Source organism: Panthera uncia (genome assembly GCF_023721935.1).
Source record: "Panthera uncia isolate 11264 chromosome A3 unlocalized genomic scaffold, Puncia_PCG_1.0 HiC_scaffold_11, whole genome shotgun sequence".
In the NCBI taxonomy this organism is placed as follows: Eukaryota; Metazoa; Chordata; class Mammalia; order Carnivora; family Felidae; genus Panthera; species Panthera uncia.
The window spans coordinates 93,585,337-93,611,935 of NW_026057578.1; the positions used below are offsets into that span (position 1 = coordinate 93,585,337).

At 36.4% G+C, this 26,599-nt stretch overlaps 1 protein-coding gene across 3 annotated transcripts in view; it reads left to right on the forward strand.

The window, feature by feature from the left end:
• CTNNA2 (catenin alpha 2) overlaps positions 1–26,599 on the forward strand; it is a 1,105,968-nt gene that overhangs the window by 1,077,607 nt on the left and 1,762 nt on the right. For 2 of the 3 annotated variants that reach the window (XM_049651803.1, XM_049651801.1), the window contains one exon: positions 25,306–25,422. The exons of the other annotated variant lie outside the window; for it this stretch is intronic. In XM_049651803.1, coding sequence (XP_049507760.1) covers positions 25,306–25,422 — 117 coding nt within the window. The remainder of the gene's footprint in view (positions 1–25,305; positions 25,423–26,599) is intronic. 3 annotated transcript variants of the gene reach the window in all.

Sequence of the window (26,599 nt, forward strand, 5' to 3'; positions counted from 1 at the left end):
AATGGACAGATTTAGGTATCATTGGGACTATAAAATTAAAAGAAAATACTTCTGCAGTATTGTGGGAATTCCTTTGTAGTGTTGGGAAGGGTTGATGAGTAGGGAATTGGTGGGTACTAATGTGTTATGGGGGATAAAAGACATGTGGGGCCTGGCTTCTGCTCTTGAGGAATGTGCAACCTTTTTGGGTGTCCAGATACGTGCCAAGTGTCAACTTAGAGGTGAAGACAGAACATGTCTAAGAACTAAGATATATCCCTGTGGTGTTGGGTAGACTGGATTGCACTGGGAAATTTTTGTGAGAAGCTGAGGGCTTCAAGTCATTTGGAACACAATGGTTTAGATTTGTGTTGTTGCATGTAAGGAGGGCAGGGAAGCATTTCAGGTTGACAAGACCATGGAATTGTAAATCTTGCAGAGTAGGTCTTGTGTTTAGATATGGCAAGTATCAAAGCCATGTATCAAAATGTTTGCCTATAGTCCAGCCCCACACTTTTCCTGAGCCCCTTTTCCCTTAATCATATGCTGACTTTACAATATATGACACACCTGTTTAGAAGAATTTAGGAGGCTGAAAGTGAGTGAAGTGCAAAGATTATTTATTAAGATATAATTAGGCAGCCATTGTGTCAGTTACACAAAAGGTCACATCATTACTCACAGCCACAACAGAGGAAGAGAACTAAATAAAAGGGAGGAATTAGGTACAGGTGACTCTAGCACTGAGGCATTCTGATTTTCTGACAAAAGTGGAAAAGGATTATCATTTTAGATAAAGGGATTATATTACCATTGAATCATTTAGAAATGTCGGATGGCCATGAGGAAATGCCCACTAGCTGGAGAATCCATGTAAGCAGGACAATTTTCCAAAGCAAACAGAAGGTTCTCTGTGTACTGAGCAGGAATTATGTCAGACTGCTCTCAGACAGCCAGTGTTGAGCAGGTTTAAACACTAAAACTGCACATTGTTATGTAAGCCTCCTTCCCCAATGCACTTGGAAAGAGGTTATTCATTTGGGCATGATGTGCCAAATTGACAAGAGAAGCACACTTATGTTTGAAAACTTCTCTGCTGCTGTAGATTCATAGGTGGCTTTCAGTGTATACTTAGCATCACTTAGCAGTTTGTTGTATTTCTTGCCATCTAAGTTCCTACTTTGACCTTTTTAATAGACTGGAATTCCATGAGTAGAATTGCTTTATCACCTATCCCAGATTCTAAGGATTTAGTTTGTATCATCCAGTAAAATGTTTCTTAATTTCCTATCATGACATAAAAATTAATTTCTAGAATATACCATCTTAGAAAATACCTTTCAAAGGTGAAATTAGTGTATATGGGAAGGATGAAGTAGTGTGATCAAACTCTGGGTTCTCTTAGAAATAATTTTTCCCAAAAAAGTTCAAGTAGGACTTAGGTAAAATTTAAACAATATAAAGTATTAAAGGAATTTAGAGATATAAGAATTATGTTTGTCTCAAAAGAATAATTGCAAAGATGGCAACTGTTCCCCTGACCTCGTAGTATCTCTAGAGGTGGTTCTAGTATCAGATTATAATTCAACAAATGTTTATTGGGTAAATGATATGTGCTATTTACTGACCTGTGTATGAATATGGAATTAGCATGGAAAACAGACCTATAAACAGTAACTACAATAGATTATTATAATCACTCTAACAGAAATACATACAAAGTGATACAGGCATTCGGAAGAGAAGGGGGAAGAGGAAACTTCATAAAGGGGGTAATATGTTTCTGAACCTTGATGTATAAGTAGATAGTTTTCCAGGTAGAAGAGGAGAGATAGGATTAGCTCAGAAGAGAAATATAATGCCTATAGTTTTTGAGGTATAGATGTATTCTGTGCTAACCGGACCTGAAAATGTCAGAGTTGGATGGAAAGATGAAGAAAAGTAAAAAATGGAGTTAGAGGTTGGGCTACATTGGTAAGGGGCACTGAAGAGTCTACTCCTGAAATCATTGCACTATATGCTAACTAATTTGGATGTAAATTTTAAAAAATAAAAAATAAAACAAGTGAATGAAAAAAAAAAGAAGTTGGGGAAAAAGTGGGGTCTGGATGCCAAAGAAATTTTTCTGACCCATTCGGATTTTAATGAGTGTTTCTCAAAGTGAACAAAAGATCATCTGCATGCCAAACCCAGCAAATGGTGGGAAGAGACTGCTAAAATCCAGCCTAAGATACAGACCTGTTGAATTAGAATCAGATTGTAGGGAGTAGGCTCTTAGAATCTATAACTACTCCATCCTACCCCAAGTTTCAGAATCTCTACAAGGCAACAAAACTTAATCATTATGTTTCTGTGTTCTTGTAAAAAGTTTCATAAAAAAGAAACAAAATATTAAGATTAAATATTAGGGAAAATAGGATCTAAAGACAATATAAGAATATTCTTGGGAAAATTGGCTTAAATTTTGATTAAGCATGAAAAACTCTCTAAGAATGGTGATTATTAAGTGTAAAGAATTGCCAAGTGATGCTATTATATCTCCTTGAAGGAAAGGCATAATACTATAAACATTTAAGACTATAAAAATTACATTTTTCATTTTCGTGCTCCAATACAAAGAGTTAAAGAAGTCCAGAACTAAGTTCTACAATGGTCCAGAGCAATATTTATTTCTGGGTGGTATTTTTTGGTAGAGCTATTTAGCTACTTTTACATTTTGATTAGGGGAGCTTCACTGAAAGAGAAATGTATAAATAAGCATTAACATCGTGACTGAAAAAATTAAGCATTCATGCTAATACAGAGCCTAATCTATATGACCTATGTTGAAAAATATTATCTAACTACATGTTTGAATCAACAGTTGTTTGCAAGGGCTTTTTTTTTTTCTTCTATTTTTTCTTCATGAATAACAGCTATTATCTTATACCCATCAGTCTGTGTAAAAGTTACACAAGTGTTCAAAGATGCAAGAAAAAGAAAGGCACTAAAGAGGTATTTTACGTTTGGCCAAGACATGAGGATGAACCCTGGTCTGGAAGGAGGTGGCCCTCAGATCACAGCAAGGAGAGTATGTTCTGGATTTAACCTGCTTTGCACGCAGGTCTCCTGTTTCAGATTGCCAGAATCTTTTGTAGGCTTTTGAGAACTTGTTTAGCGGTCAAGAGGTGATAGGGAACTTTGGTTTTCTCCATATTCACCTCTGTGCAGACAATTGCAGTAACCACTGTGACAGAGATGGTGATGCTATCACGTACTAGAAGCAGTCGACTGGTAGAGTGCCAGTACCTGCCATTAATTGAGCAAATTGATTTTGGCATGTTTACCTAAAGAACTTTAAAAAAAAACCTTACAGGTTTTTTTGTTTGTTGTTGTTGTTGTTGTTGTTGTTGTTGTTGTTTTAACTAAGGATATGTAGCTCTGTTACTGGCTTTATCACACCAATCCAGGCAAACATAATCTTGAGTGGTTCTTAGAAGATGTGCCAGGAAAAATTATTTACGTGAATAAGGCCTAGCATTTTACCTGAATAAAAGCCAAGCAGAGAACAGTAACAGCCACATGGTTTTGATGTCTGGTACCTAAAAAATAAGTTATAGAGTACACCACGCTCTCTTAAGGTAGATGTTAAAATTACAAGCAAGGTGTTATTGTTAGTTGTGAATTTGGAAACCGACTCTGTCTTTTACAATTTGGGTGCTACTGGGCAACATTCCTAATCTGAGCTTTTGCTTTTGCTTTATAAATTGGAATAGTAATACAGTTAGAAGGACAGTAGGACAATTGTATGTAGTTAATAACATGATTATACTACCTAAGATGCAGTGAGGGCTCAGTATTTCCAGGCACTGTGCTAAGTATTTTAAATGCACTATGCAATGTGTTTTAACAGTTACCTTGTGGAGGAAACATTGTCCTCCCCATTAAAAATATTAGGAAAATGAGGTTCAGAGAATCGAAGTAACTTCCTGGAAGTCACAAAGTTAGTGACTGACATACTGTGGTGCTTCTATTTTTTTTAATGTTTATTTATTTATTTATACATTTTTTAATGTTTAATTTTGAGAGAGAGAAGCAGAGCATGAGCAGGGAAGGTGCAGAGAGAAAGGGAGACACAGAATCTGAAACAGACTCCAGGCTCTGAGCTGTCAGCACAGAGCCGGATGCAGGCCCAAACTCATGGACCATGAGATCATGACCTGAGCCAAAGTCAGATTCTTAACATACTGAGCCATCCAGGTGCTGCTATGACATAGCATGATTTTCCTAAGAAGCCTTCCTTGACATTCTCCCACAGCATGATGTATTGTTTTCTTTCATTCCTAGTAGGGCACTGCAATGTAAGAACTTATTTAATTATATGTCTTCTAACTACTCTGTGAGCTCCATAAGGGTAGGAAATGTGTCTGAGTGTTAAATTTTTCCGTTTGTTGCATAATAAGCATATAAATGTGTGCTTAATACATTAGCTTACTATTTTTTTCTAGTTTAATTAATTCCTTTGTCATTTAAAAATTTTTTCTAGTATATTATGTAGACTTTTTAAAGATTATGGTATAGAAATATACAGAATTTCTTTCAAAATAGCTGAATTAGTCAAATTAGTAATTTATTTCAAAAAGGAATTTAAAAGGGGCCACAGTGACAGAGTTGGTTTCATTTGCTTTCCCACATGAAGGTTATGATACATTAAAATGTTAATTACATCTAGATGTGAAATATTGTCCTTTAATTAACTATCCTAAATTATTAATTCCCAATAATAGTATTAACATTTTAAACAAAACCTTTCACATAATTTAATTAGATATAGATTCAGCTCCATATGCTAAAACATCCAAATACAGTTATTTTTCTATCACATAGAGTAAGTCTATATGTATGTAGTTCAGGGCCTACATAATGAACTCAGAATCATCAGACACCCAGAGTCCTTCTGATTTATGGTCCCCTCTACTTAGTGTGGGCCTCTATTCTCAAGTTCATCTTTATTTTTTTAACGTTTATTTATTATTGAGAGACAGACACAGGGTGTGAGCAGGGGAGGGGTAGAGAGAGGAGGAGACACAGAATCCGAAGCAGGCTCCAGGCTCTGAGCTGTCAGCACAGAGCCTGACGAAGGGCTCGAACTCATAAACTCGAGATCATGACCTGAGCTGAAGTCGGTTACCCAACCGAGCTACACAGGCACCCCTCTCAAGTTCATCTTTTGATCCAAGGTGACTGCTCGTGTTCCCTCTTTCCGTTTTCCATAGAGAGAAGAAGTGACAGGGTGAAATAGTGTGCTTCCTAGCTGTTGTCACTCTTTAAATTAAAGGGATATCCTAGGCACATCTATTCTCCTACCCCAACAATTTCTGTTTACAGCATATGAGGAGTCTGAAAAATCAGGAGCGATATGCATGGAGTAGCAGTTCTTGCCCATGTATACCCTCCACTAAATAGAACACAAGTATAATTCTGACTTCTAGTAGTTGCTTTGTGACCTTGGGCAAGTGGTTTGATTTCACTGAGCTCCATTTTTCTTAGCTGCAAAGTGAAAATATTAGTATCTACTTTATTGTGTTATTAGAATTGAATTGTTAATATGTGGCACACACTTAGCACAGCGTACAGAATAGACAAGTGCTAAATAAATGGGTAGCTAATTTTATTTTTCCTTATCTTGTTTCTTCTAAAAGATGATAGTCTTTTTGATGACATAAGTGCCTTTTGTTTTATTTCACCATGTCTACTCCAATTAAGCCACTGGATGTGTAGTAGTGAACAACCAGCCAAGGTCTGTCATAGAGGAATCACTTACAGAGAGGTGATAATGGACAACGCAGAAGAGAATGACCTCAACAGAGAAATGAAGTAGTGATTCTCAAGTTACAATCTGTAGAGGAATCACATGGGTAGCAAATAAATTTCTGCTGAGAATTCTGGGTTCTGGCTCCCCTGTTCTGAAACCACATCTGAGATGTTTTTGATGCAGAGAACTTATGGATCACACTTAGGGGGAAAAAATTGGTCTAGAAAGTACAGGGAAGAGAGTCTTATACACTGTGGTGAAAGCTTCCCAGTATTGGAAGTCAGTTTGGACCCTTTCCTGGAAAGCCTTTTGGCTTGCTCCATTAGGCTATTTTAGTCTACCCTAGCTTGGATAATTCCTACTTGTAGGGGGCTTGTTGTGGTTGTCCATTGTAGGGTATTTATTAAAATCTCTGGCATCTCCTCAATAGATGCTTATAGCAACTTTCCTTCCCCAGTAGTGACAAAGGTCTCCAGACATTGCCAAATGTATCCTATAGGGTACAGGGGCAAAATTGCCCCTGAATACCTATAGTTCTGGTCAATCTTGACCTTTTACCTATAACATACATATTGTTTGAAATGGAGCTTTTTTATTTCTTCCTTCTGGAAGGGTGGAAGATGACAGATAAAATGGTTCCAGACTCATATGCCAAATGCCCATCCCCCGCATGGCAGCAGGGTTTGGATATGCACTTTCCTACAGGCAAGACTCCTGAGAACCCATCACAGTCCTTAGGCCATAGCCTTCATATACCTTTTAAAGGTCTCCATCCACCTCTCTTCTTGTCTACCCCAAATATTTTCCTGTCTTAGAGACATAGGCATTACTACTCTCAAAGGCAATTAAGGATTTTGGTGAGAATGTTGCTTGAAAGAAAGTTTTAAACAGGTAAAATTTCTTCAGTTTCTTGCGTTTTATAGACAAGGTTATTGAGGTTAAAATAATTCAACTGTTTTTATAGCACTTTTTAAAAAAAAATCCTTTTCATATATCATTATATATTTAGCCATCCTTTGTATATTGTCTAATCCTTATATAACAACTACATTTTTTTATATATGAAAAAGCTAAGCAATAGTTTATTTTTTTCCTTAACAAAATAATATTAAGAAGTACATCAGGCCAATGGTCTCTTTGAAATTCAAATTACTTATGCAGTTGTTTTTGAGATAATATTAGCAGTGAATAATTCTGGAAATGCTGAAATTAATGGGTGAGCCCTTGAAACCAAGCAAGTTGTAGGCAGAAATTGATCGTTTCATAGCTAAGCATTAATTTCTTTAAAAGAAGTTTAGAGAGTTCTAACAGGTGGTGACTCCAGATATAACAGAGATCACTCTTTCTTTCAAAGATGTAGCCATAGTACATTTGAAGAATTTGCCTAGGCATTTTTAGTATATCGGGTAAAGAGATAATGAGGTAGCCTTTACATCTTATAATAAATATGGAGGTGATTTAACTTTGTCAAAGGCTAGATTCACAGGGACTCCAAGATAGGGATTGTGCCTTGAGCAAGCTTTCATCTTAATATTGAGTATGATTTTTAGTAGGGGCAAGATACTGTATCATACTCTCTCTAACCCTTTAATGTTTATCTTTGTTCACTGGTTGAAAGTTGTCATTTTCATGAAAGTTCGTGGAGTCCTTTTTTTTTTTTTTTTCAAAGAAGTTTTCCAATTTCATAGATTTGATGCTTTCTTTCAAAGGAACTACTAATATTTTTCTATGATTTTTTGGCAACACTGTTATGCATTTCCAGTCTTTTGAGGATACTTTGTCCTTTAATCTGTGGTTTTGAAAGTTTTTTTTACATAGTTCAACCTTTTGCAAGGAAACCTACAATATGTTGTCCATGCATAGAGTCTCTTTGTTAACCAAAGAAATATTATTTTCAGGTTTAGATTGAAGAGAACCCTCTGGTGCTTTTGCTGCATTTCCCCTAAAGTACAGTCACTCCAGGAGAAACAGATGATAAGGTTCTAAACCAGGCCAAACCCTGGCAGGCACATGTAAGGGGAGGCATCCTGGCTTCTCAGGGGAACTACCTTAAATGCCCTTTATTCTTATTTTATTCAAAAGCAGTTGGAGCTGCAGTAGATTCCTAAATACCCTGTAAATAGAAGTCACACACTTGTATTACTGGTAACTGTCTTATTAGCTACCAAGTTAAGCCTCAGTTCCCTCATCTGTTGAATAATAAGGATAAAGTAATACTTTATTTTTGTGTATGTGTGAGGATTAAGTGGTACAACATATGGGAAAATTCTAATTGGTTGGGATGCTCAATATGTTTTGAATATGGAAAAAATCCAGAGTATATTAACCCAATAAAGGAAAAAATTAATCAACTTTGATCACAGGCTGGTCTTATACGTCAATTTGAGAGGCATCCTGATCTAAGAATGCATCTCAATCAACTGACTAAACACTGGGATATGTGTACCAAATCCCAGTATGGCTTATGTAGAGCTAGCATCTGTGGAGGGCATACCAGTAAAGAGCCAGAAAGTACTTTTTTATATTTATCCAGAAGTTTAGCTTCAGAAATAAGACCTTTACATTCATACAAAGCCTTTGAAGACAAAGCAGCAAATAAGTAACTAGTTATATGTAAATGTAACCAAATTTGAGCTGGAATCACTAAGGACAGCTCTATGAATGAGTTGGCAGTTCCTACTGCAAGAATGGTATACCTTTGTTTTTGGTTGACCTATATCTTTTTTTGGACTGCACTCCACAGCCAGTTTTGAAATCCCAAACAGAAGCTTCCTGTGTTTTATTTCTTTTGAGAATCTTATTTCCTGACTATTCACCATAAGTGGGAAAAATGAGATTGTAACTAACTAGGCTGTCCCACCCATACTTTAGCCCTAGCAATGTCCACTGCGGGGTGGAAGAAGAAAGCTTACCTCCTTTTGAAAGTACCTTGTTCTTGTCTTGCTTGGCCTTATGGTGCTCTCACACTACCCTGGGCATTCATTGGGATATCCTTATCTGTGCAGAGTTCATTAGGCCTAAGTTGTACACGTGATCCAATAAATGATGATAAAGACTCTAAAAGGATTCCCCAAAGGTATGTACAAGTTATGTAATAATACTTTACAGTGACATTTTAAAAATTTATGAAAGAGTTTTAAGTTTACTTTCTCACTTGGACCTCAATGGCTGGTGAAAGTGGATCAGTATTATTAACCCCATTTTACAGCTGAAAGTTACTATAGTGTCTAAAACTTTCACAGTCAGTAGCTGATACAAGCAAGGTTAGAGCCAGTTTTCTCTGATGGGCAGTCTTATAGGAAATAGTCTGTGGCAGATGATATAGATGATGGTAACAACCAATACATATTGGGTTCTTAAAATTTATGTCAGTCAGCCTGACGTCATATCATGGTGTCCTTATATAGTAGAGTAAAAAGCTAAGTTGTTGAAATTTTGAATAAAGGTTTTTAATGATATGTGAATAAATAGCAAATGCTATCTATGGTAGCTAGAGAAAAGAAGAATTATAGCTTATATATTTTTAAGTTTGTTTATTCATTTTTTGAGAGAGAGAGAGTAAGCAGAGGAGGGGCAGAGAGAGAGAGGATCCCAAGCAGGTTCTGCACTTTCAGCACGGAGCCCAATGTGGGGCTGGAACTCATAAACCATGAGATTGTGTCCTGAGCCAAAATAAAGAGTCGTTTGCTCAACTACTGAGCCACCCAGGCACCCCAAATTCTAGGTTGTATTTAATCAAGTTGTTTTTGAACATGTAGATGACTTTAATTGCAGGCAAGAAACTGAGAAGTAGATGATATCTCTGCTTCTTACCTTGCTCATATCTCATGTGAATCATGATTGCAAGATTGAACGTTAGTGTGACTTTTTTTTCCCCTTTGTGGCTTAGGAAAATTCACCTCATTACTGCTTGGTCATGTGACTCATACTTGTGAAAATTTGGAAGAATACATCTAACTCATGCTTAGCCCTAGATAAATGGCACCAATAGCTAGGAATAGAGTTCAGAGCAGCAAAGCACTATGGTAGATTTGCCTGGTCAAAGAAGACTGGATATTATTTGTCACATGGACTGAACCCCATTTTTACCAGATATGAATTTTTTGAACTCAAGTTCACACAAAAAAATCCGTATTTTTTTTTTCATATGTAAAGAATGGATGGTGGTATCTACCTTATATTTCTTTCAAAAATTTGGGATCATGTGTTAAGACACCAGCACTATACCTAGCAAACACAACTCATGCCTCACAGATGCTGGTACTATTAATGAGGGAGATGATCTTTAATAATGAAAACTCAGTACTTTATACATAGAAAGCAATAAACACAAAGATTTAAATTGTGGATGTTTTCTGAGCAAAGGATGATGCTAACTGTACCCATGAAGCACAGTAAGAGGAAGAGGTCATAAGATTTGTGGAGCAGTTTGGCTAACATTTATTTTCTCTATTATGTGGCTAAATTCCACTCTCCTGCCACTATCATTAATTGAGTACTCTTCCATGGAAGAATGAATAGGTAGAAGCATGGAGAGTTGGGCACTATGCTAGACATTGATCCCAAGTTTGTCTTTGGACAAGCTTTGTCATCTCTTATTTCCTCATCCAAAAATTTGCAATTTTCAATAATATGTAGCAAATATTTATGGAATACCAATTTTCCAGACAGTTGTAGGTGTTCAGGATATAGCAGGGAATGGGGAAAAGTAAACCCAGAAGAAAACATTTGTTTGACTTGGTGATGACTGTATGAAAAAAATAATAAAACAAGGCAAGAATAGCAAATTAGGGAGGTAGGGTGGGAATGGAGTCATAATGTGAAAAGGAAGGTTTTCAGTAAGATGTTGGTATTGCACTGAAGATCTGATGGGGATGAGGGACCAAGCCTTACAGTTTCTGTGGGAACAGCATTCTAGGCAGAGGCAGTAATAAGCACAAAGTTCTTAAAGTATAGGCAAGACTGGTGTGTCCAAGCAATAGGCAAGGCATGTTTACAGCTTTTGATTTTACTCATACTGAGATGGGAGACTACGGGACAATGTTAAACAGAAAAATGACATTATTTGAGGTCATTTAATAGGATGAATCCGGCTTTTGTTTAAGAATAGACTAAAGAAGGTAAAAAGGGATGAGGAGCAAGGAAATTAGAGGAAGATAGTACAACAATCCAGGAAGAGATTCTGATGACTGGGCCAATGTAGTAACAGTAGAGAAGGTGAGGTCAAACAATGGGTATAGTTCAAAAACTGTTGACAAGATATAATGGCAGATTGGAGGCTAGGTCTGAGAGAACAAGATGTATAACACAAAATTCTGGGTTTTTAACCTAAACAGTTGGAAAACTGTGTTGCCAATGACTATAGGAGGAGCAGGTTTTAGGGAGAGGTGGGGTTAATCATAGAACCTTTCTATCTCTGGAATGTTGGGAAGAGTCAATAAGATCAGCTTAGAATCTTCTTTGTTAAAGTAACAAGTCTTGCAAGAACCTGAAGTAGTATCTAGGTGGAAGTTAAAGACTCAATGGTTACAACTAATTGAGTTGTGCTCTGAACTAAAGATAGGAAACCTCCACCTGAATCTGTGACAGCCTACACTATGAGTGCTTGGAAATTACTCGAATACGTGAGAAAATTGGTAGTGGGTTACATCTCACAATGGGAAAAGAAGTGACCAGGAAGAAAGCAAAAGATTTGGAGGGTATTATTCTATGTCTACTCAACAAATGTTTTAAAGTAGGCAGAAAAATGTATTCAATTATATTAAAAAAAAGGCTATGTATTAACTGCTCTAATTTAAAACGAGGTTAATTAAAATTACTGGTTTTACTATGCAATATACTGAAGACCTCTTATGAATCCTTGAATAGTGATATCCATTTCTTCTTGTTGTAATTCTCATTTCTCTAATGAAAGAAGAGTTAATTTTAGGTTAATACAGTGAATTATTTTACCCAGTTACATATGTGTCTAAAAGTTTTCTGCATTATATTTAAGATACCATTCTTTATGAATTATGAGGACAATTTATGATAATGAGGGAGAAATGATATTAATATGCTACTCTTACAGCATAGCCTTTTATAGGGGGAGGGGTTTAGATGGCCCATCATGTATATAGTGTGTTTAATCTGTTTTCTCAAACATTTATTTCAATTGATGTATAGTCAACACACAAAGTTATATGAGTTTCAGGTGTACAACTTAGTGATTGGAGAACTCTGATACACTATGCTTACAAGGATAGCCACCATCTGTCATCATACAAAAATGGTATTACAATAAGATCGACTATATTTCCTATGCTGTACCTTTCAGCCCCATGACTCACTTATTCCATAACTAGAAACCTGTACCTCCCACTCTCTTTCATCCATTTTTCCCATTCCCCTCCCAGTCCTTCCCTCAGGCAACTTCCAGGTTTTTCTCTGTAATTATGGGTCTATTCCTGCTTTATTTGTTTGTTCGTTTGTTTGGGTTTTCAGAGTCCACATATGAGTGAAATTATATTGTATTTGTCCTTATCCAACTTATTTCACTTAACCTAATACTCTCCAGGTCCATGCATGTTGTTGCAAGTGGCAAAATCTCATTCATTGTTATGGCTGAATAATATTGCATTGTATGTATCATACCACATCTTCATCCATCCATGGGTTGCTTCATATCTTACTTCTACCGTAGATAATGCTATGATAAACCTATGGGTGCATATATCTTTTTAAATTACTGGTTTAGTTTTGGGGGGCTGATAAATGCCCTGTAGTGGAATTACTAGGTCATGTAGTATTTCTATTTTTAATTTTTTGAGGAGTCTCCATACTGTTTTATGTATTGGCTGCACTGATTTACATTTCTACCAACAGTGCATGAAGGTTCCCTTTTCTCCACATCCTTGCCAATATTTACTTCTTGTCACTTTGCTATTCTGACATGTGTAAGCTAATGCCTCATTGTTGTTTTGATTGGCATTTCCCTGATAATAAGTGACACTGAGCGTCTTTTCATATCTGTTGGCCATTTGTAGGTCTTATATGGAAAAATGTCTATTTAGATCCTCTGTTCATTTTTAAGTCAAATTGTTTTTTTGTTTTTTGTTTTTGTTTTTTTGGTGTGGAGTTGTGTAAGTACTATATCTGATAAGGTGTTCATATTGGAAATATATATTTGCAAATAACTTCTCTCATTCAGTAGGTTGCCTTTTTTTTATAGTTTCCTTTGCTGTGCAAAAGCTTTCTATTTTGGTATAGTCTCAATAGTTTATTTTTGCCTTTTTGTTGTTGTTGTCGTTTGTTTTTGCCTGAGGAGACATAGCTAGAAAAATGTTGCTAAGGCCATGTCAAAGAGATTACTGCCTATGCTTTCTTCCAGGACTTTGTGTATGGTGTAGGAAAGTGGTCCAGTTTCCTTCTTCTGTGTATACCTGTCCATTTCTCCCAGTACCATTTATTGAAGAGATTGTCTTTTCTCCAATATATTCCCTAACATGTTCTCACCCTCTTTGTCATTAATTGACCATATAACTGTGGATTTATTTCTGGACTCTGTTTTTCTTCCATTGATCTGTTTTTGTGCCAGTACCATACTGTTTTGATTACTACAGCTTTGTAGTATACTTTGAAGTCTTGGATTGTGACACCTCCAGCTTTGTCCGTTCTCAAGATTGCTTTGGCAGTTCAGGGTCTTTTGTAGTTCCATACAAATTTTAGGATCCCTTGTTCTAGTTCTGTGAAAAATGCTGTTGGTACTTTGATAAGTATTACATTGACTCTGTAGATTTGAGTAGTAGGGACATTTTAGCAATATTCTTCTGATACATGAGCATGATATATCTTTACATTTGTATGTGCCATCTTCTATTTCTTTCATTAATGTTTTATAGTTTTCAGTATACAGGTCTTTTACTTCCTTGGTTAAGTTAATTTCTAGTTATATTCTTTTTGGTACAATTGTAAAAGGAAAGATTTTCTTAATTCTCTTTCTGCTACTCTGTTATTAGCGTATAGAAATGCAACAATTATAAATGACTTTTGTACCCTGTGACCTTGCTGAAATAATTTATTCTAATAATTTTTTGGTGAAATCTAGTGTTTTCTACATTTAATATTATCTCCTATATAAATAGTGACAGTTTCACTTCCTTACCAATTTGGATGGCATTTATTTTTGTTGTCTAATAGCTGTGGCTAGAACTTGGAGTAGTATGTTGAATAAAAATGGCAAGATTTGACACCCTTGTTGTTTTCCTGACAGTAGATGAAAAGCTCTTAGTTTTTCACCATTGAGTATGATGTTAGGTGTGAGTTTGTCATGTATGACCTTTATTATGTTCAGAAATGTTTCCACTAAACCTTACTTTGTTGAGAGTTTTTATTATGAATGAATGTTGAATTTTGTCAAACACTTTTTCTGCATCTATTGAGATTATTTTTATTCTTTGTTTTGTTAGTGTGATGTATCATGCTGATCTATGGATATTAAACTATCCTTGCATTGCCAGCATAAATCCAATTCATTGTGGTGAATGATACTTGTAATGTATTGGTAAATGTAATTTACTAACACTTTGTTGAGGATTTTTGGATCTATGGTCATCAGGCTGTAGTTTTTTGTTGTTTTGTTTTATAGTGTCTTTGGTTTTGGTGCCATAAGTCTGGCCTTGCAGAATGAATTTGGAAGCTTTCTTCCCTATCCTATTTTTTTAGAATAGTTTGAGGAGAATAGGTATTAACATTTTACTTTAAATTTTTGGCGGAATTCACCTGTGAAACCATCTGGTCCTGGACTTCTGTTCTTTGGGAGTTTTTTGACTGTTAATGCAATCTCATTACTGTTCAGATTACCTACTTCCTCTTGGCTCAGTTTTGGAAAATTATGTTTCTAGGAATTTATCCATTTCTTCTAATGTTTTGTAGCTGTCTTATACAATCATTTGTATTTCTGTGGTGTTGGTGGTTAATTCTCTTTCTTAATGAGACTTTCTAACGGTTTATCAATTCTGTTTATCTTTTCAAAAAACAACTTTTGATTTCATTGATTTTTTTCTTTGGTTATTTAGTCTCTATTTCACTTATTTCTGGGTTCTGATCTTTATTTCCCTCTGTATACTAACTTTGTACTTTTATTCTGCTTTTTCTAGTTCCTGCAGGTATAAGATTATTTAAGATTGCTCCTGTTTCTTGAGGTAGTCCTAGATTGTATAAATTTACTCTTACAATGGCTTTTGCTGTGTCCCAGTGATTTTTGGACTGTTTTAATTTTTCTCCATTTTTAAATTTCATTATTAATATCTTTGTCAGCATGTTGACTGTTAGTGATGTTTAGCCTCCAAAGGTTTGTGTTTTTTCCATGTTTTTTTCTTGTAATTGATTTCTAGTTTCATACCATTATAGTTGGCTAAGATGCAGGATATGATTCCTGTCTTTTTGAATTTATTGAGACTTGCTTTAGGGAATAATAGGTTATATAACCTGGAGAATAGTTTTTTCTGTACACATTTATTAAATTAAGCTGGTGCAGTGTGTTACTCAAAGACACTGTTTCCCTCTTGACTTTCTGCCTGGATGATCTATCCATTGATATAAGTGGGCTGTTTAAATTCCTTATTATTCTATTACCGTCCATTTCTCCCTTTATATCTGTTAATATTTGCCTTATATATTTAGGTGCTCCAATGTTGGTTGCATAGATATTTGTAGTCTCTTGTAGAGACTTTTTCCTTCTCTTTATTTAAATTCTATGTGTGTCTTTAGGTCTGAAGTCAGTGTCTCTAGGCAACATATAGATGAGTACTATTATTTTTTTTTTTTTTGTACATTCCATCACCTTATGTCTTTTGGACAATTTAGCCCACTTACATTTATTTTTTTTAATGTTTGTTTATTTTGAGACAGAGAGAGAGAGAGAGAGAGAGAGAAAAACTATCAGCCTAGGGCCCAGTGCTGGACTCGAACTCACAAAATGTGAGATCATGACCTGATCCCAAGCCAAGAATTGGACACTTAACTTCATGAGCCACCCAGGTGCCCCTAGACCATTTACATTTAATTATTGATAGGTTTCTACTTATTGCCATTTTGTTAACTGTTTTTGAAGTTCTATATTCCTTTCTTTCCTTCCTAGAATTTCTCTAGTTTTATGCTTGACTATTTTTTGTGTATTATAGGCTTTTACCATGAGGTTAATATAGAACATATGAACTATATAGTGGCCCATATTAAGTTGATAGTCACTCCAGTTCAAACACATTCTAAAAAAAAAACCTGTTTTGAGTCCCCCTTCCATATTGTCATATTTTACATCTTTTTGTGAGTCGCCTTAACTCATTTTTTTAGATATAATTGAGTTTACTACTTTTGTTCTTTAGCCTTCATGCGGCCTTTACTATATGTTTGCTTTTACTCATAAAATGTTTTTTTCCTAAGTTTTATTCTAGTTATGCCCTGTTCTTTAAATGGGTTTTATCTTGTTTGGTAACTCTCATGAATTGCTAGTGATTGATCGGGCTGTGTTTTGAGAATTCTGAGATCATGTCTAAGACAAAGGGCTATTGTTTACTGGCCATGCCTACTAAATGTACCAGTGAAGGAAGAAATGGTAGCAAGTATGATAAACATCAACCATCCTTGCATTATTGGTTTTGGAAGAGACTTGGAGCATTGAGAAGTAGAGCTTTTCTTGAGGTTCTCCACTGTGTTTTTTTGTTTTTCACCTGTCCTACTCCTGGCCTTCCCAGACCACAGCTCAGGAACTGTACTTCCCTTAGATTCTGACCTCTAATCACCCCAGGTTTTTTTCAAAGGAAGATCTATTCTCAAATTCTACCCTTTGGTAACTTACTTCCTTGATAAATACGAGCACAGTCCAGTGAAAGGTAGCAACAGTATTGGAAGCTTGTTGGATAGGACTTGACAGTACCCCTAAAGAATATATAGATCCAAAACTGTGAGTCTTTTGCTGGATTTAGATGACAAGATAGGTCAGTCTTAAGTAGAGATGGCAGGTCCTACATCCAGTGGGCTAAAAATTAAAGAGAGATCATTTTGTGGGGAAACATTTAAAACTTTAGAAAACCAGTCTAGGGAACCCAGTTGTTCATGTTTTGATGGAGATTAAGCACCAGGCTTAGGAGGTTGATCTTCAGTGTTTGATGGGCCTTCCTAGGCCAAAAGGGGCTCCTTTTGTGTAACTGTTACATGCTAGAATTTTGTGTATTCAATATAATTAACAGTGTCATTATTTTGTGGTGTATAATGGTTCAATAATTCTATATATTACTCAGGACTCCCCATGATAAATGTCCACCTCAGTCCTCTTCATCTATTTCACTTAGCCTTCCATTCACCTCTCCTCTGGCACTCACTAGTTCTCTGTTTGCCTTGTTTTGTGTCTTAAATTCTATTTATGAGTGACATCATATGGTATTTGTCTTTCATATTCTGTAGGTCAATCTATGTTGTAAATGGTAAGATTTTACTCTTTTTATATAGATGACTAATATTCTATTGTGTGCATGTATATATAAACTGCATCTATTGATGGGCACTGGGGTTGCTTGCATGCCTTGGCTATTATAAACAATGCTCAAATAAGCAGAGTAGTCCATGTATCTTTTTAAATTAGTGTCCTTGTTTCATTTGGGTTAATACCCAATAGTGGAATTACTGGATATTGTAATTTAAGTTTTTGAGAAACCTCCATACTGTTTTCCACAGTGGCTGTACCAGCTTGCATTCCAACCAATACTTGTTATTTCTGGTGCCTTTGATTTTAGTGAAAGGGGTACCAGTTTTGGTGAAAGAAATTTTGACCGAAATTGGGAGCCTGAATTTTAGGCCCTGTAAGTGGTTGTGAAAATATTTCATACTATTTCTTTTGTTGCCTCTCAAATTAGAGGTGTAAATATCACTTTCATAGACTAGATTACCTTCTCTATTTCTCTAACTATAGCCATTTTCTTTTCTTCTTTCAGTCTTTCTCCAACCCCAATCAAGCCCAAAATGTTCTTAGACATTATGAGTGTCATATATATAGGTAAAACCCCCATATTTTCTTGTACTGAATCTTGATTTATAATTTCCTCCTTCTGAAGAGTTTAGTAGTATTAGAAAACATACTAATCTTTTGATACTTTTCTATTCCCCTTGTGAATTTCTTCATGTCTTTATTCCCTATCACATTAAAACTTATATACAGGCATTGAGAGCAAGCCAAAGTGGCGGTAACTTCAGTAAGAGGTTTGGAGAAAGTCCAAATGCATGATAGCAGGGGGAACCTTGAAAGGAGAAAGTGAAGAAGAGGAAGTAGAATCCAAGAAATATAATTTTAAAAGATCATTTTGGACTCAAATAGTCATTTAAGGAAACATGGATCACAACAATAATAAAAGCTTAAAATTGGTTATGGGCCTACCATTTGCCAGACACTTAGCTCTGAGGGCATTCTCTCATTTAATACTTAAAATCTTTAAATAAAAATGAAACAAGCACTTTCTAGGATGATTGAGGTAGAGCTAGGTTAGGTAGCTGTTTCAAAATCACACAGCCAGTATCAGTCCAAGTAGGGTTTGAACTCCAGAGCCCAAGTTTTCCTTCACTATAAGGGAGGAAAATATGGAAATGTGAGGGGAGAAGAGGAGGTTGCACCTGATATGTAAGAATATATTGGGAAAGGGGTCTAGGATCTTGAGGAGAGGCAACAAAACTGCCTGAGGAAAAAGACTGTTTATCTACAATTTACATAGCAACAAAAGCTTCAACCAGCTCTTTAAAGCCCCCCCACCATGATAAGAGGAGGGTCTTGAGCTGGGCGAGAGTTTACTTTCCCTGACATATAAAAAATGCATGTATCACAACTCCTAGTGGTTGAATGTGAAGGGAAGTAAAAGAAAGTATCACAGGCCTTCTGATTATGCTTACTCACCAAGCACAGTCTTCTAGCATCCAAATCTGTGGTCCTTGACTTTTGTCTATTCTTTTCTGAATTGTTGCACATTGCATGCTGGAGCCTAGGAGACATTTCATAAGGTGTTAAATAGTCTTCATCATGTATCAATAGGTTGTCTTAGGTATGTCTCCCAGTCATGATAATGCTTAGGGAAATCAGTCAAAGGTAGTACTAGCTGGCTCTCCTACAGGGAAGGTGAAAAGGAGCGTTAGTCCTTTGACAAGTTACAATCCAAGGTTCATACTAGGTAGTGAGGACATGCTCATGATAACAGATGATAAGATCAGCAATCAATGCGTGCTATATTTATGTGACACAAAGATGATCTTTTGACCCAGGAATATCTCCCAGTCCTGTGGGTGCCTAAAAATCTATTGGCACCACTGTTGCCTAAGGTTCTTTTGTTATGTGACAACAATCCAGAGAAGGCTCTGGGTCAGGAAATCTTGAAGTATCAGAGAAGGAAGAAACATAGAAAAAAGAGATACAGAGTCCTAGATTAACAGACATGTGTGTTCCTAACTTTCCAAGGGCCAACACCTCTTGATATTCCCACTTCTCCTTGGGATTCCAAGGTTAGTAAGAATGCCTTGTTGTGGGTTGAGGGAAAAAAAAAATGTTCTGCCTTTATTTTTTTTTTAATTTTTTTTTAATGTTTATTTATTTTTGAGATAGAGAGAGACAGAGCATGCATGGGGGAGGGTCAGAGAGAGGGAGACACAGAATCTGAAACAGGCTCCAGGCTCTGAGCTGTCAGCACAGAGCCCGACGCGGGGCTCGAACTCACGGACTGTGAGATCATGACCTGAGCCGAAGTCGGCCGCCCAACCGACTGAGCCACCCAGGTGCCCCTGTTCTGCCTTTAATAGTGAGAAAAAAATGGCTCTAAGCCATATTTAGGAAATTTGTTGACTGTAATTAAGCCTTCATGGGAGTCCCCAAGGTTTACTTACCTATAATTGAAAAAATGCAAATGAAGACAGTTAATCAGTGGACTGGCTGACTATGAAGCACTACTACCTACCTAAATGAATTAAAAACAAAGACACAAATTTGTCCAGTTGAAAAAGTTATCTGAAAGCCAATTGGTAAATTTCTCAGCAGTGCTATGGAGATTTTTTTTTTTTCCTTAGATGGCACTGCTTTTCTCCTAAGGCCTTTGCCAACTTAATCTTGAGCCATTACATACAGATTTCATAACAACTGGCCTTCAGCAGTCGGAGAGCACCAGCTGCCTCCCTGGCATCATTCAAGTAGCCCTGCAGAAAAAAATTACAGACCTCTTATCCTCTACGTCGTGATTGATCCACTACTTAGACTTGTAAAACATTTGCTCTTCAAGATACCACAGTGAAATGGGAATACCCCTGGGATTAAGCCAACTCTTCAGGAGTTATCCCATAGTACTGTAGCTGTCATTTATGAAGGATCATTACGTGTTCTAATGTTACCAGGTTTGGTGCACTTTTTTCTTGGAGGATTATTGCAGCATACCAATGGTGATCATTTCACATCAAATACCAAATCTATTCAGCTAATTTTTATCACCCGATTTAAAATAATCTCCCTCATACTTTGAACTTCATTTAATACTTATGTCTTCTGTTTAATGATGTCATTAATCAAACCACTCCTGTTATGGTATCAGCTATAGGAACAAGAATAAACAGACCATCATTTAGATAAAAATACTTGTCAACAATCTGGTAGAAACAAAAAATGGTATTAATTCCATTTAAATGTAGAAGTAGACATATAGTACATGATGAAACTGTGTTATAAGCTGTGTCAAGTAGTTCTTAACAACTCTGTCAAAACGTGACCTCTTGGAGGAAGGAGGCAAAGAAGTTTCTTTTTCCATGCGCCTCAGCAGCTCTTGAAGGAGCAAAGTGTCACAGCTAACTAATAATGCCTGCCAGGGCCACCATAATGATGAGGGGCAAATTCCTGCCCTATGTTCACCACTGTCACTATATTATCCAGAAGGAATGTGGTTTTGCTAACTTAGTTCACTGTTGTTTGATGAAGAGTGAGTGGACCAGAACACTGAAATGAGGGTTTACCACAAAGGAGTTGTCTTATTTGCAAGTGTGTAAACATCCATAAAGCAGGGAAAGATTTGGTTAGGCTGAACCTTTTCACCCTGCCTTTGCTTGAGTTATTTATTACCCTGGACTTGCTAGACCTTTTAAAAAGTGTTACTGATATAGACCAGGGAAGAAGTAGGCAGGTATTTCAAATGTATCACAGTTTCTAAGGAGATCAAATATCTTTTCAAAGCCTCATGGATTTTTAAAACATGAAATGTTCTTCTTGGTGGATAATAGGCTCCAATACTCTGGGTTTCTAACCTCCCATTCATTAACAGCAAAGCAGACTTGTAGCAAAGGTGGGTTTTTGTGTTTTTTTTGTTTTTTCTTCCTGCAAGCAATTTGTGACTCCTTTTGGGGCGATAACTGTTTAAATATAAATAAATGACCAGCTCCAGTAGAATGATTCCAGTTTTCTCAAAGTGTTTACTTTCAATTTATTGTCAGTTCTCTCATTACAACTTTCTTCCCGCAAAACACTATCCTCGGCCTGATCATGTATAGTATAGTCCCATTAAAATACTTCTTAGATATGAATACTATGTTATTTCCACTAAAATATCTTGCAAGAGGCTAAAATGGACTCTATCCATATTTGTAGAACCATTTTTGCATTCTCAAAATCATTAGCACTATCAGATCTGACTTGAGAAAATATAAATAGCCTAGGTCCAAATTGTCCTGGGTTCCCTGCCCCAGGCATTTCTGAGGTAATTAAGTAATGTTCCTTCATTTTTATACATCAAAATTATCTTGAAATGAATTTGGTTTCTTTTATTCTGTTTGGTTTAGCCAGTAGTCCCATGTCATTTGCATTATTTTTAAGCCAAGGACAGATTGCTTGGTACTGGAGATTTCCATGAATTACCATTTATGGTTTATTTATTTTTTGGTAAAAATCAGATTTTTTGAAAATAGATTTGTTTCCAGACTATATTTCTATCTCTGTATACAATCTTAAAATGGATTAATGCAGAACACATAGTGAAACCCTAATTTTCTTCTGTAATTATATATCTGGCCCTCATAAATTAACATCCTAAGACATTTCCTGTGTCATATATATTTAACCGTGTTTCCCTCCACCTCTTTTACATTACTCTGGACTTTTGACAATGCTGTATGTGTTTTTAAAGGTAGATATTAAGTCTAAATTGCATTTATTTCATTGCTGGATGGCCCCAGGAAGCTCACCATTATTTTCAAGGGTGAAGGATTGCTAATTAACAGAAAGTAGCCTTGGTTGTCAAGGGAATAGTGAAGATATTCCTTGATGATGTTAGGTTTGATCCTGAAAGTATAATGCTGAGAAAAATTTTGGATGTATTGCACTTATTGGTCAGAGAAAATATTGATACAGTATTTCATTCAGCATTTTATTCTCCGTTTATGAAAACACTAAATAACGAATATGAAGGGAAAAGAAATCAGAAATTGACATAAATACCTATAGGATGCAGAGCACTGCTCATGAAATAACTGGGAAGACCAATATAAAGAAAACATGTGGTTTCTTAAAACTGACCCCCAGAGTTTCATTCTCATAATTTCAACTGTCTGTCCCTTTGATAACTTCACTGACATGTAACACAGATGCCTCAAATTCAGAATGTCCAGAGTTAATATTGTAGCATCTCCACTTTCCTCTTATTTCTATCATCTGGATTAAGAGCGTCAATATATACCCAGGTATATTAACTAGGAATTCCAAAGTTTCCTTTTTTATTACTCAACCATCTAGTCACCAATAGCCACATATTTAATCCATTAAAATGAGTTTAGGATACCACCCCCACAATGACAATTTTCCTACCCTATTTTGTCTCTCTCCCTTTAGCACCTTACATCCTAGTAGATCACTTATCAGAGAGCATTAAACCTTGTGGTTTGTGTGTCTGTGTATGTATATCCAACACAAGCACAGTGGTTGGCACAAAATATATAGTAAGTAGCTAAAGAAATACTTAGGTGACTAACTGTGCAGGTAGAAGGATGGAGGAATAGACTAAAAGAATAAATGAAAAGTCAGCATTTCCAGAAATGTAGATGCACTTTCACTGGAGAGTTTGGTTGAGTCACACAGTTACATTTGTGTCAAAGTCTATGTGTTTTGAAACTGAACAACTCTTGCAAGGTATAACCCCCATATTCAGGAAATGGTGTAAAATTTACAACATGGGGTTTTAGAAATCTTCTTACAGACGATGCTGTAAATTTTAAGCGTCATTGAAAGTACTTTTCGTGAAAATATTCATCTTTTTTTTAAGTTTATTTACTTTGAGAGTTGGTGAGTCGGGGAGAGGCAGAGAGGGAGGGAGACAGAGCATCCCAAGCAGGCTCCGCACTGTCAGCCCGGAGCCTGATGTGATTCAAACTCACAAAACTGTGAGATCATGACCTGAGCCAAAATAGAGTCGGACACTTAACCAAATGAGTCACCCAGGTGCCCCTGACAATCTTTATCTTTGACATAAGGAATTAGACAACACAAATATCAATCAATGGAAGAACGTCTTCCCTCTTTCTCTATGTTCAAATTACAAAATGAGAATGGTGTAGGGAAAGAGAAATCTATTAGAATTTGAGTGGGGTTAAGAAGAAAAGACTAGTACAGAGGCAGAAAAAGAGCTAGAAAAACCCTATAGAAATGGCTATGAAACAGCTCCCCCACCCTTATTTGCTTTTCATGACTGTAATAGAACAAGATGTGAGGAAACATCTGTTACATTTTTAAAATAGTACTTTGATATTTTTTAAAAAATGACAGAATTAGGAGAAGCCTGGTTCTGTGGTTAGGGACAGCAGACACGTATGAGATTAAATGGGGAGAATTAATTATTCTAGCATAGGTTGATAGAATGTGATAGATTGTGGCTTCATCTGCCATGCATGGCTCTGGGAAGTGACATCAAACAATGGTGAGCCATGGACTCTGTAGTTAGGCTGTATGGGCTTATGTCTTGGCTTTACCACCTAGCTGCAATGTGATATTTGGCAAGCTGTAAGGCCCCTCTGCAGCCCAACTAGGCATAATAGTATTACATTCACTCTCACAACCATCCCTGAAACAGGTAAGAAAGGAAACTGAGGGGGCTCAGACAGAGACTCACACATAGTCATATTTTTAAAATTAACTGAAAATCAGGCCACTTCTCCTAGACTAGATCTAGGGACTGAATGGAATGTCCAATATGAATAAAAAGACTCAAGCAGGAAAAGATACAAGTCTGGGTTTCACTCAGAGTTTAAGCAGTACATATTAAGGAATGTATTAGCTAACTTGAGGAACGGTGGAAATCCAGTCCACTTTAAGGCTGTTATAAAGCTAGGAACATCAGCCCTGGTAAAGGCTTAGAGCACGAAAGTTGCTGAGCTCCATCTAATAGCACAACCAGGCCTTAAAACTGTGAATGTGCTTCGGAGAAACTAAGCAAGTATAAGAGAAACCTGCAGGAATCAGGTTTCAGTCACTGGTGCCATGAGGGTGAATCCAAGCAAGGAATATGCCCAAAAGCCAGGACTGAGAAAGGCTGAGCACTGGGCAGGAGCACAACTGAGGCCAGGAGAGCTAGTCACAAAGAATTCAGGCTTCAAGGTGACACTAAGAGTCAAAAGTGAAATGGTGGCTCTCACCAGACTCAGTCCTGATTTGCATAGAATGGTTTCAAGTTTAAGGACAGGCTTCCACCCAAACAGAGTTAATAATTGAGATAGGTTCATTTTGAATGTTAAGGTAGTCACTGAAAAACAAGACCCGGAAATTAAATAGTGGTTCAGGTGGTAAGTTTTGGAGGAAAACAGAGGTCCTTACCCCAACTTTTTGCCCATTACTTCAGGAGCAATTTTATTACCTCACTAAACGTTCTATCATTCCTACTTCAAGGACTTTTGGAACTTAAACCATGCAGTTTAATTAAAAGGACAAATGCAAGGTCAGACACCTCCTAAGTAGCCAATTAGTATTGCTTGTTAGGACTTCATTTGTCCATATTCATTTACATACCTTGTTTGAAATGCCATAGTTACAGTACAAATCACAAAACAGAATACAGTTATATTAACTAAGTTTTCCTAAACCTTGTATTAAAAAATTCTTACCATGTAGCCTTAGTCTTTTTAGTGTACTTTCTTTAGAAAGTGAATTTTTAACAAAACATGCCAGTTGGAAACCAGGTCTCAGTACTATTTTGGACAAGCATAAAGGAGAGCCATTTTTAAATAAAACAAATTCTGATTGTGCCAACAGTGATCTGTCATTAAAATGGGTACAGGGGAATGGCCAAAGTTATCCTTTGGGAATTCAAGTTTTAAGAAACAGTTCTTATAGTTTTAGGTTGGGAGTATTGTCTAGCAGTATAATTTGTTCAGGTTTAGCTGACCAGGTTCCTCACTCACTAGCTTACCCCTTGCCACAAATCAGTATCCGCCCTACCAGATAGCTTGAATGAAATCATTGGCTTTATATTTCAGAGCTGTCTCACTCTCAATCAATGTATTAGGTTTATTTACAGGATTCCTGCATCAGGCTGGGAGAGCAAAGGGGTTCTGAAGAAGAGACAGGCTATCATATTTTTGCTGCAGAATTAGACACCATCTTTCTGAAAATGGAATCTGTGGTAAAAATTTCCAGATTACTTGTAATTCTTCTCTTTGGATCCACTCAATTATCCCAAGATTTGCTTTCAGAGAACCATTTAATAATGCAATAGATGCATCTTGTCTTATTCTACTTCTACTAATTCTATTGCTCAGAAGCAAATCAACAGAACTGTCCCTGATACCATTCTCCCCTCTCTTTACCCATGGTACACAACAGAATTAACTCACTTTATGAATGACTCTTACTCATTTTTGAAACCTGACAGACTTATAGGAAACTCCCAATTGGCCAAGGGGTATGTTATCTAGCTTCTAAAGAAACTGTGACTGATCTAATTGTCCCAACATTTGCTATCTAGCTCTTTCTTCATTATTTACACTTCTACCTGGGGGTATAATGGAAAAGATGAAAAAGTCAAATTCAGCCATGTAACTGGCCCTGGTATTACCCAACTCGTGTATGAGCAAAGTCCAGAAATCACTGGATGAAATAAACCTTCAGATAGTCCTTGGGTTTCATTAATCTAGTGGTTCTCAATCTCTAGCATGCATCAGCATCCCCTGGATCACACATTTTTGATTCATGAAGTCTGAGAGTGGCCTAACAGGTTTCCAGGTGATACTGATACTGCTGGTTCATAGATTATACTCAGAGAATCACTGTACTAATCTGTGCTTGGCTTCTCTTCTATTAACATGAATAATCTAGAATTTGCTTTTCCTGAGCTAGCTTTCAAAATCTGTGCTCTATAAATTAAACATTATGGGATAAGCAGTCATTTTGGTATATGTGCACGTTGTACAGTGTAATAGATGTGGTAAAGTAGTTACTTTATGCATTTGGTTGATTTAATTCACAAAGCAGTCAATTATCTATTTGCTGAATCATGGCTGTAAGCCACAACTCTGTTTCTTTATATTATTGTGGGGTCAATGTAATAATGACCTTTAATCTGTTTTTTTTTTTTTAATAGTGAGACCTCAACTCTATGGTATTACAAGGAATTCATGCATAGAAAGAATCTTCCATTGTTTTCCCCAATGATCTGACTTTATGAGCTTCTTTGGTGGCGGGAGTACTGAGAGCTCATTTGTCAAAAAAAAAAAAATTTTTAAGTTTAGCATCACATTTATTGAGCTCTAATCAATATATGGGCCAGAGAACAGCCTGAGCAACAGCACCACGGAGGCCTT